The 11,438-nt window shown below is 33.3% G+C and overlaps 2 protein-coding genes across 2 annotated transcripts; one reads left to right on the plus strand and one right to left on the minus strand.

The window, feature by feature from the left end:
• Window positions 1-726: 726 nt before the first annotated feature.
• LOC125059795 (protein lethal(2)essential for life-like) lies at window positions 727-1,474 on the minus strand. Its single transcript, XM_047664412.1, has one exon. The coding sequence runs from the start codon at window positions 1,373-1,375 to the stop codon at window positions 806-808; it is 570 nt and encodes a 189-aa protein (XP_047520368.1). The 5' UTR covers window positions 1,376-1,474; the 3' UTR covers window positions 727-805.
• A 914-nt stretch (window positions 1,475-2,388) lies between these two features.
• LOC125059723 (myrosinase 1-like) lies at window positions 2,389-11,013 on the plus strand. Its single transcript, XM_047664266.1, has 10 exons — window positions 2,389-2,521; window positions 3,013-3,122; window positions 5,024-5,216; window positions 5,979-6,150; window positions 7,143-7,350; window positions 7,939-8,033; window positions 8,387-8,518; window positions 8,750-8,920; window positions 9,703-9,944; window positions 10,844-11,013. The coding sequence occupies exons 1-10, from the start codon at window positions 2,475-2,477 to the stop codon at window positions 10,974-10,976; spliced, it is 1,503 nt and encodes a 500-aa protein (XP_047520222.1). The 5' UTR covers window positions 2,389-2,474; the 3' UTR covers window positions 10,977-11,013.
• Window positions 11,014-11,438: the final 425 nt, after the last annotated feature.

Genomic DNA, 11,438 nt, shown 5'->3' on the forward strand with positions numbered 1-11,438 from the left:
CCTATCTTTGAACTTGTTCTTAGTTTTGAACAAATTGACTAAACCTTTTAATAGATATTTTATAACATTATTTGCTTTTTCATTTCTAAACATGTTATGAATATATAAATAAATATATATAAATTTTGTAATCCTTTAGCTAATATAAATTAAAATATAATGAAAAACATATTACGAAAGATTTATCCAAAGTAATACATAATCTTAACATAAACATTCAAACAATAACAAAAGGAATGAAAAACAATAAAAAATATTTAATACATTTATCCTAAGTAGTACCTTATTTATTTCTTTTACTAAATTAATATTAATAAACAGGTGAAAACAAGGAAAGATCACCTCAAGGTCATTAAAATGCATTCAACGCAGTTAGTAATCATACAAGTATTTGTAAACACTACTATTTTTAGATTGTAATGACATGACAATCTATTATTACAGTTAAATTGCAGTTACATTTATAGTCTACCTCAGAAATATGTATGACTAAATGCTTATAATTTCTCTTATTTTTTGTCTGCTTTTATATTTTATTATGGTTAGTGTTTAGTACTGGAGTAATAAAAATCTATAATAATACTACAGTTCTGTCCAATATCTCCTACTGGTCTTAACTAAAAAAAGGAAAAATAAATATACCATAAATACATGTTAATATTTCTTTATTACCACATTAGCATACACATAGATAAAGAAATACATTATTATACAAAAAGTAATTTTTAACAAGTACCAGACACTATAATTACAGATCACGAAAAAATTCAGTCTTAAATTAAAAAACCTTAAAAATTAAATATAATTAATTTTCTTCAACCTTCGATGGTTCATCATTAGGTGATCCAATTTGTTTTTTGATGGGTCCCGTTGGTGTGATTGGTACAATTCTTTCGCCAGTTGAAGGCATAGCCAAGACCTTTGGAGCTGTGATTGTTAATACACCATCAGTGGATAATTTAGACTGCACAGTGTCTGGTAAACATCCTTCAGGTAAAGGATATCTACGGATGAACCGCCGGGAAACGTAGCCATGTTCGTCCTGCTTCTCTTCGTGCTTGCCTTCAACAGTAACATGTTTGTCGACGACCTTCACTGAAATTTCCTCAGGGGCAAAGTGTTGGACGTCTACATTGACCTGGAACTTCTCTGAATCTGAAGATATCTTGGTACCTTCCATCGCCATTTGATTCATAACAGACGTGAGCTCCTCCATCTGTCTGTACATATCTTCCCATTGCCGGAATGGAGAATTCCGCAAGAAATTATGAGGAACGAGTGTCTGGTGGAAGTTTGGGATCATGCTTGGCGAAAATATTTCCCTTTCCATGAGTCTTAGAGGTCTCTCGTCGAAAAAGTGCGGAATCAAAGACATTTTCACTTATATTTATTAACACTTTTGTCTACACTCGCGACTCGAGCTCACTTCGAAGTTTGCCGACTGCCGTTTGGTCTTGTTTTCAATTGCCGGACTGACGTCGGCTCGGGATTTATATACCGAATAGCGCCACCTATTAGAAATTACTCGAATGTCTGAGAACATTCCAGAAAGGGCAAGGCGCTCGAGAATTATCTTTACTCTTTAACTGTATAAACAAATTATTGAGAACAGTGACCTCTCGTATCAAGTAGAGGAACACGTTCCATAAATTTAAATGAAACGTTATTAAAATATGTGGGTAATATTGTTTTAAGTATACTTAACTATTATAGTATAATGGTTTTCATTGACTTACGAACTTTTAATACAATTTTATTACAGCGTTAAATGAGAAAATTTTAGTAATTTGATCATTTTATCATCTAGTTGCGTAATTGAAAAGATAAAATACCCTTTCATGCCTATATTATGGTATTACTAGCTGATCCGGCAAACGTCGTTTTGCCATGTATATCATTTATAATAAAAAATAGGGGTTGATCTTAGAGGGGTGAAAATTAGGGGTTGTATGTATTTTTTAATAAATAATTTAAAATAATCATAAAATTAAAAAAAAAAATTATTTAAAAGTTTAAAAAAAAAGTTAGGGGTGGACTACCCTTAACATTTAGGGGGATGAAAAATAGATGCTGTCCGATTTTCAGACATACCCGATATGCACACAAAATTTCATGAGAATCGGTCAAGCCGTTTCGGAGGAGTTTAACCACAAACACCGCGACACGAGAATTTTATATATTATGTAGTTTATATATGGTCCATTTTATTTTTAGTGAAGTTAAAGATTATTAATTACGTAGGTATACATTTTATACATTCGTCTAGGAATTAGTTTTTACGGAAAATAATCAAAGAGACTTCGTATTATATAAGGTGTTTTATATACATACGCCGCAAAGTTGCAATTTGCATTGATGCTGATAATATTCCGATCTCTAGGGGACAAACGCAGGCATTGACATCCCGGTCTCTTGATAATAATTTATTAGCATATTATAGCGTGGTCACAGGCTATCAGTTGTTTTGTAACACTATGTCAGCCAGTGTGTGTTTTATATATTTATTTCTTGCAATTATTCGGTATGAATTTTACATTTATTTGTCAAAATTACCCTTCGGTGTTAGAGTTCATGCCTTATGGTGTACTGATGAACTCATACATTATACTTGTACTAATTCTCTGTAAAATATTATAATGTATACATTAGAATTAGATCCGTTTCTTCCAGAAATATCAGTATTCATTGGTCATTTAATTTTTGTTATTTGGTGATGTTGTGGCTACAACACAAATACTTACATTTTAATACAATATTACATAAGTCTTGCTTTGAGGATCATATAATATGTTTTACGTTTTAATTTAAATATAAAATTAAAAACTTCGGCCAAATTAAACACGAGTTCTTTAGAGTGCATATCTAATACTTTAAGAGCTTTACAATACTTGAATTCAGCGAGTGCTATTTTATTCATCTAAAGTTGAATTCAAAGGTTCATAGGAAAATTAAGCCAGACTATGGACACTTTTATAGAGAAATGAGAAATAAAGAATATGTGTACATTTGCAGAAGTTCAAGTGACGCTTTTGAGACGGACTCCAAAATATGTTTTCCGAAAAAATTCATGTTTGGCGTGGCCACCGCTGCTTATCAGATAGAGGGCGCTTGGAATGTATCCGGTGACTATTATCTTTTTATCGCCATATTATTGTAATATATTACTTATAATTAATCGGTGATTAGTGCATACTAGGCCTCAATCTGAAGTCCCAAAATCATGGATGTGTAAAATATGTATGTCTAGTTGCGTAATTAGCGCTCGTACTGTGAAGAAATCGTCTTAGACTCGTAATATTCGACGAAGGCTGATTGTCTCCTTGTCTATAACAAAAAGTGATGTTAAAGTTGTTGTCAAAACAAGCCCTCCAGGGAAACACCACTTTAACCCAATAAATGGCAGTGTGCGTTTTCCAATTACAGAGCATAATGCGATTCAGTGCCGCACAATGCCGCATAATGCTGAAGCTTAATTGGAACGTGAATTAGTTTTCAAATGCATCAGCAGAGTGCGCTAATCAGAACATTTTTTTTTTCAACACTGACTAGTGTTGAAAAAAAAAATGTTCTGAATAGAGTTAGCAACTTCATTAATGTATAAATAATGTTAACGTTAAATTAATTGGTTAACAATAATAATTGGTTGAAAACTTTTTACGCTTATTTTAATAATCAAATTATTTCATTAACACTTTTTTACTGAAATCAGAGAAAACCTTTAAAGAATATAAGGTTTTAACAAGCTAAATTAACAGTAAAATATATAGTTTCATGTAAGAAGTTTACATCATTTACGTTTTGAGTAAATTTTTTTAAATGATTTCTAAAAAAATTATATACTTTTTCAAAACCATTGCAATGTCTACAAGAGTATAATCCTGTAAAATAAATTTGTTTACAGATCCGAATTTTAAAATAAAATTGTATTCATACTTTAAATGTGAAATATAAAAAAGTTACTATTTATACCTTCATCCATACTTATATTTTTTTTTTAGCAGTTTGAAATAACTTTTATTATTTTCAAAATCTACGACGAAACAAATTTTTCAACAATAAATAATATTTACTAACGAAAATTTCGATAAATGCCAACTTGAAGAAAAACACTGGTCAATTTTCTGTCACTGTGTTGGTATTTATTGCGAGAAGCACGCGAGAGCATTCGTTTTGAGAGTGCTCAATTGTGCGAAGCGTTGCTGTAGTTGGAACATTCAACGTTGAGCATTATGCCGCATAATGCGCTCTAGTGCTGTAATTGGAAAACGCACAGTAGCTCACGTGGTTGGCGCGTTGGTCACGTGACCATTGCCAAACAAATTCGTTTAGTTAGTGGCTCGCGCCTGTTGCAAAATGGATTTGTGCCCCATTTGTGAGATACCAACGTTTTACCTACACAACAAATGACAATTTTCTAAACAACTTGTAGGGTGGATCTAGGATTTTTTTTTAGATCAGGGGCCAAACGGCCTCACCTGATATTAAGTGATACTGCCGCCACTACACTCTCAATGCCATAGAGCTCGCAAGTGCGTTGCCGGACTTTTAAGATTAGGTTCGAATTGGTTCGGAAATGTTGTGCCCTTCCTCTGAACTCCGACCTCCTCATCCAGTCTCACCACTGATGGCCGACCCGGAAGCCACAGTGGCTAAAGTCGAGAGGTTGATTTTTATCGTTAGATGTCATTGAAGCCGCAGAATGTCGGTGTGGTTACAGTGGCATAAAGCTTAGGTTTCCTAGAAAAACGGTGCCGTTATCTAACGGCCGTAATGTAACGTTGGGTGACGTTTTTCGCGTGTAGCGGTGCCCATATTTAATTAATACAATGAGTGGAAACGTGACTTGGACGAGCTAAAATGATGTTTTTTTTTATCATGTTAATAAGTAAAAACGGCCGTTATTGACAACCGTAAAATGACGGCCGTTAGTTAACGGCACCGCTTTTAAAATAACTGTATTAGTTTTAGACTTCGTAACGTCACATTCACTATAGAAAATATATAATTTCTGATTTTCTTTCAGCCAAAGGAGAGAGTATTTGGGATAGATACACTCACACGCACCCCGAGCGCATATTCGACCACAACACTGGTGACGTCGCTGCCGACTCCTATCACAATTTCCCTCGGGATGTGGAACTGATGAAGCAACTTGGTGTTCAGTTTTATCGTTTCTCTATATCTTGGCCGAGGATACTACCAAATGGACTTACCAAGTTCGTATAACTGTAAATTCAAAATATAAAGTTCTTAGATGTGTTTAAGTAATTATATACTTTTTTTAATTTATTTATTTTACACAATTCTACGATCTAAATGATGGTGTATTACATTTGAAAACCACTGTGGTTTGTTTTAATGTAACAACAGCAGGAGCGCGATAAATGCATATAGACATAATTCTTCAACTTGTTTTTTACGTTGCTTAACATTAAGCTATCTAATAACTGACTGGGCAGTCCATTTATTAGTCGCGGTAGCAAATACGTTCTCTCGCCATAGACGTTTGCTCTCGAAGTACAGATCCGAACTTGCGTTACAGCTCGGGTCTGTCGCTTAACTCGATTTTTTATGTAATCTCGAAAAAAGTTCTCGACTAGAGACATATATTTACTTTATCTGTTATGGGCAGTATTTTACAGTCGTAAACAGTAGTATTCTACTAGTCTGCCCGCAGATTCCCCCGCGTGGATTGCACGTACATTGTACATACATACTTTTACAAGATTTTTGCGACCTCATCAACAATAAAACCATAACGAATTATACATATAAATCTTCTTCAGGAATTAATTATCTATTGCTGAAAACTGTTCGGTAGTATTTAGGTTATCGCTTTTATACAAACAGACTATACTTTAAAATTAGTATCTATTTCAATAGAAACATGTATTCAAACGGGTCACTAAGTTATATCAATATATGTAGATTAAATTTTGTATAGAACTATATTAAAATACATATTTTTAATATTACAGCGAAGTTAATGAAGACGGCATCAGGTACTACAATGATCTGTTAGAGGAGCTCTTTCGTAATGGCATAATGCCAATAGTAACCATGTATCATTGGGATCTACCACAGAGTTTGCAGGATATGGGAGGTTGGACTAATCCTATTATAATAGATTACTTTGTGGACTATGCAAGAGTAAGTACAAATTATAGGCATATACAGTGAAATCTTGATAACTCGAATGTCAAGGGAAATGCAAAAAAAAATCGAGTTTTCTACTTAACAAGAACTTCGAATTTAACTGTTAAAATGTCGACTTACAAAGGCACTATGTCGATTTTTCGATTTGTAGAGTCGAATTTGAATAACAATTCAACTTAAATTAAGTATAGATTTTTTACATATTCAAACGAATAACATATTAATTAAGTAAATTATACACTAAAAAAAAAATGAATGTATTAATTAATTGCATGCGCAAGACAAAAACAATAGATGGAAAGCCCCGAACCCGAACATTCATTTTGGATTTTACTGCTATTATTTCGGTGAATTCCAAGTAAAGTCTCCGTTTTGAAATTCGAGTTATAGAGTATAAATATGTATTATCAATACTTCGTAGGGAAAAAACATTTTGTTCGAGTTACAAAGTCTAAAAAATTCGAGAAACCGCATTTTTAAGAGTTCACCAAGGGAAGAGCATTTGTTTCGACTTAACGAGGTTCGAGTTATAGAGATTCCACTGTATTATCATGTTCTATACAGATACTGGCAAACATTTTGAACATTAAACAAGGGAGTGGGGGATAGTCTGCGCAGCGCGGGCACAAACGTCAACTGATTTACCAATCACGCGATCGACACGTCACTCTCCCGCATGCGCTCCCGCGCACCACTGCGCGCCGCCCCCTCTCCCTGTGATACCTAAAAACCGCTTCTGCGCAGGCAAGGACATTTGTTCAAGATGTTTGCCGGTATCTGTAGTATATTTTAGAGTCAAGACTAAAGGCCTATTTGTAAATTAATTTAAAGGCTCTTTTGCGAAGGCATAAATATTAGAGTTAACGGTTTCCTATTAAAATAATTTTATTACATTAATAATATAATATTTTACCTAATTCAGTTTGATGGAAAGTAAACTTTTACGTTTTATTATTAGCTTTTGGCTTAGTGTTAACCTTTCTCAGATTCTATTCGAAGCTTTCGGTGACAAAGTTAAAGTATGGATCACTGTAAATGAGCCACTATCATTCTGTGAGGATGGATACGGTGGTGATGACGCCCCGGGTTCTAGAAGCAGTGGGTTCGAGGACTATCTCTGCGGACACAATGTACTGATAGCACATGGACGGGTCTATAGAATGTATCAAGAGAAATATGTTAAGCAACAAAAAGGTATGTAAAAGGTAGATTATTATTTAATTATTACGTAATGTTATATAAGTAAATTATTTAATTTAATTATACGTAATTTATAATTAAATAATAATCCATCGCTACAGACTGGTCGGACTTGAATTCATGTTTGCGGTTATGTTAGTTATTTCGACTATGTATTGGCATATTGTTCCCACGAGAATTTAAGTGCGTGCTCCTATTTCATCATGCCTCCTTCTGATAGAGAACAAATCTTTACTTTTAATTTATTTTATTGTTATATATCATTTAAGATGTCATGTGGAACATGGTGTAATGGTTGCAGCTCCTTACAAACATTATGTAAAACTAAAAAACTTGGCGAATAAAAAGAGTGGTGGAGAGTTTATTGCGAGTTATTCTCTTCTGTTCTACGCCCTTGATTTGAGAACTGGCAGTAAATGTGGATTTAATTATTTAATTTTTCAAATAATTTATAATCACCAAGACGTTTTTAGTAAAATACTATAATAAAAAACGTCATTTTGTTAAATAGGATTAAAATATTCGGTGAACGATATATAGTTAAAGAATGGCAATTTTAATTTTTTACTTTTTACTTCCAAGGTTTAGTAGGAATAACAATAGACTTTAGATGGATAGAGCCAGCTTCGACATCTGATGACGATCAACGCGCGGCAGAAGTCATACGACAATTTTCAGTTAGTATATCATAAATACAGTCAAAATCTGTTATAACGACATCGAAGGGACTACTCATATTTGGTCGTAAAACCGATAGTCGTAACAGCTGATGACATTGTTATTAAGTACCTAATTACAATAGAATTCAGCCTTTAATTTTGGTCAATATAACCGGTATGTTGTTCTAAACGATGTCGTCGTAAAAGTCGTTTTGACTTTTGACTGTATCAATATCTGTATAAGACTTTAAATTGTACTTTATAACAAATAAATATAGTGACAAATAAAATTAATTTTTTTAATAGTTATTTAACTTGAATATGAAAATTAAATAATTTAAAATCAATCCAATGTCTCATTTATTTTTTAGTTTGGCTGGTTTGCACACCCAATCTTCTCTCAAACAGGGGACTATCCGCCGATTATGCGCAAACGCATCGACATTATATCCAAACGACAACACTTTCATCGATCCCGCCTACCTGTATTTACACCAGAAGAGGTAATTTAATAATCAGTACTAAAAAATTAAGCGTAAATTTTTATATTATATGTCATGCTATTGAACAAACGGTACATTTATTTTATTCCACGGAAATTTCCATTCCATCCAAAAATTATTTGTGAAATTTCGTCTATGTACAGTTGTAGTAACTTTCTCAATATTTTATTAAATTAATGATATCAATTTTAGTATAATGATAGGAATATTACGTCATAAATTATTTTACAGGTCGAAATTATTAGAGGATCAGCTGATTTCTTTGGTTTGAACCATTATACGACATCCTTGGCTGTTTATAGCGATACTAAAATTACTCCACAGCCATCGTTTTATACTGATATGGGTGGAATATTAAAGGAGAAACCGGAGTGGCCTAAAAGCAATTCTACCTGGTTAAAGGTACAATGTAAATGTATTAATAAGAATTACACTAAATACACGTACTCGCGTATACCAATGACATTGATAATCTGGAGGAACGGGTGTACTGCTAAGGTCGAGAAGTTGTATATACTGGAATAACCGGAATAACTTGGTTAGCGCGTTTCAGAGGGTTTTTTTATAGAACAGAGCAAACACATCTGATGTTAAGTGATAGCCATGGACACTTTCTATGCCAGAAGGCTCGCGAGTCCGTTACCGGCCTATTAAGAATTCATACGCTTTTTTTGAAGGACACTAAGTCGAATTGGTTCGGAAATACTTCAGTGGGCAACTGGTTCTACATAGTATGAGGTCATCGTACTATATTAGTCGTATTTATATTAGTAAGAAATGTTTAAGATGTAACAAGGATGCACAAAAAACAGGACAATTCCAACATCGGCTGTTATTGACTGGTAATAATAAGCCATAATAATGTTCTTTACCAATAAAATATATATGCAGAATATCTACCAAGTGAGCCAGCACGTATTACCTCTGTTTTATACAAATGTCACATATATTGATATCGCGTCCATAGTTTCTTTTCCATAATTATAGGATTTCATTTCTGAGTTATTGTACAACACGATCCGTACAGACTTCAAATTGGATACAAAAACATCGGAACCACAACTGGTATTTCAAACCTAGTATACCTAGTATATAGAATACCGTCCAATAATAAGCAAACAAAGTCAGCCATGTTTTTACCTCAGCGGTTTTGGCGGTGCTATTCAATTGTTTTTACGTTTAAGGTTGTCCCTTGGGGCTTTAGAAAAGCGTTAAACTGGATCAAGAACTCTTATAATAATCCTCTGGTGTTGGTAACTGAAAATGGCATGTCCCTAGAACCAGGGTTGCAGGATACAAGACGTGTTAACTACATTGATGGTTATCTAAAGGCCCTACACACTGCGATAGTTAAAGACAAATGTAATGTGATCGGTTATACTTATTGGAGTCTTATTGATAATTTTGAATGGACTAGAGGATTCTCGTAAGTATTTTAATAACATTTAATTACAGTCAAAACCGTTTAGAACAACATACTTATATTGACTTAAGTCAAAGGTCCCGACTGAATTCTATTGTACAGGTACTTAATAACAACATCATCGGCTGTTTACGACTATCGGTTTTTACGAACAAATATGTGTAGTCCCTTTGATGTCGTTATAACAGATTTTGACTGTATTAATAATTTCCATATACAGACATGTTACAGTGTTTCCTAACCTTCGTTATGCCCCATCTCAGCCTTTCTAAAATTATGTGTGTGTTATGGCTATGTTACATAAATAATTTTTAATATTAAAATTTAATTCTTCACTTACTAAACATAAACGTTAGGAAGAAATCACTAGACAATTTTCAGAATATAATGAAAAACGTCGAGTCCAATTACCTTGCCCCGCTTAACACGCCGCCCCACGTTAGAAGTTAGAGAATTATAGGCTACAGTTATGCGTTTGTTATTATTTGGGGCTTACCATGAGAAAAAACTGATGCATACTTTTTTGTAAATATAACTGAAATAATTCTAGTATTTAGTCTCAACATGTGTGACTTGGACAAACTCTAAGTCCGTATTTAGAATCGTCACTCAGATCAAAGATCACCTGAGACAATATTTGAAATCTAATGACTCTTGTAGGTAATTTCTTCCAGCATTTAAATTATGTCTCGAACCGATGAAATTAGTTTTACGTGAAATTTGGTCAAAAGCCTAAACGAATAATCTTACAGCGCCCCTAGTGGTGAGGTGCAGAATTAAGTTCTTCGTACAAATATTTTACGCATATTTGAGTGTTGTTCTGTCGATCTCATAGTAGATCTCGATAGATTATTTTTAGGTAATCAAAATACTTTTTCAAATTTATTAAAATTTCTTTACAGAGAACGCTTCGGCCTTTACGAAGTAGATTACGATTCTCCAAATAAAACTCGAACGGCTCGACTCTCAGCGGCGTATTATGGAAAAATCGCGCGTACTAAATGTATACCTTCGTCTTGGTACGTTGTGGACTAACTTGTCAATACAATATATTGTTTTTACTGGAACTAGAGTCGCGACTTTTAATTTCACTAAAAATTTTCAATAAAAAAATATTGGTCTCCGTTTGTGTTCGCTAGATGGCGCCATGTCCAGTTTTAAAACAAAGTGCGCTATACAATATAATATGTTGAACTGTCTTCTAATAATAAAATAAATTCTTAGAATGTATGAAAAATATGTACCTATTCGAGCAAAAAACTGTATTTTACTATAATAAATTAGTCTAGACATGTTCCAGCGAAGGTTAAAAATAAACACAAAGAAACAATAAAATTTGTTTAATTTCAAAATCATTCATCTCTTACAACTAGGGAATAATAATACAAATTAAATATGATTATATTTGCTCAACAAACGTTAAGAATATTAATAATGGCTACTTCACCATATTGCCATAGACAATCCATAGAGTATCATTTAGAAAAAACAGTGAGA

The sequence above is a fragment of the Pieris napi genome, chromosome 20 (assembly GCF_905475465.1).
Source record: "Pieris napi chromosome 20, ilPieNapi1.2, whole genome shotgun sequence".
Lineage (NCBI taxonomy): Eukaryota > Metazoa > Arthropoda > Insecta > Lepidoptera > Pieridae > Pieris > Pieris napi.

Excerpts from the sequence above, each read along its gene's own strand:
- LOC125059723 (XM_047664266.1), top strand. The coding sequence starts at position 2,475 with ATGTCAGCCAGTGTGTGTTTTATATATTTATTTCTTGCAATTATTCG. Across the intron at positions 6,151-7,142 it reads ACTTTGTGGACTATGCAAGA|ATTCTATTCGAAGCTTTCGG; the intron begins GTAAGTACAAAT and ends AACCTTTCTCAG. Across the intron at positions 9,945-10,843 it reads GAATGGACTAGAGGATTCTC|AGAACGCTTCGGCCTTTACG; the intron begins GTAAGTATTTTA and ends ATTTCTTTACAG.
- LOC125059795 (XM_047664412.1), bottom strand. The coding sequence starts at position 1,375 with ATGTCTTTGATTCCGCACTTTTTCGACGAGAGACCTCTAAGACTCATG.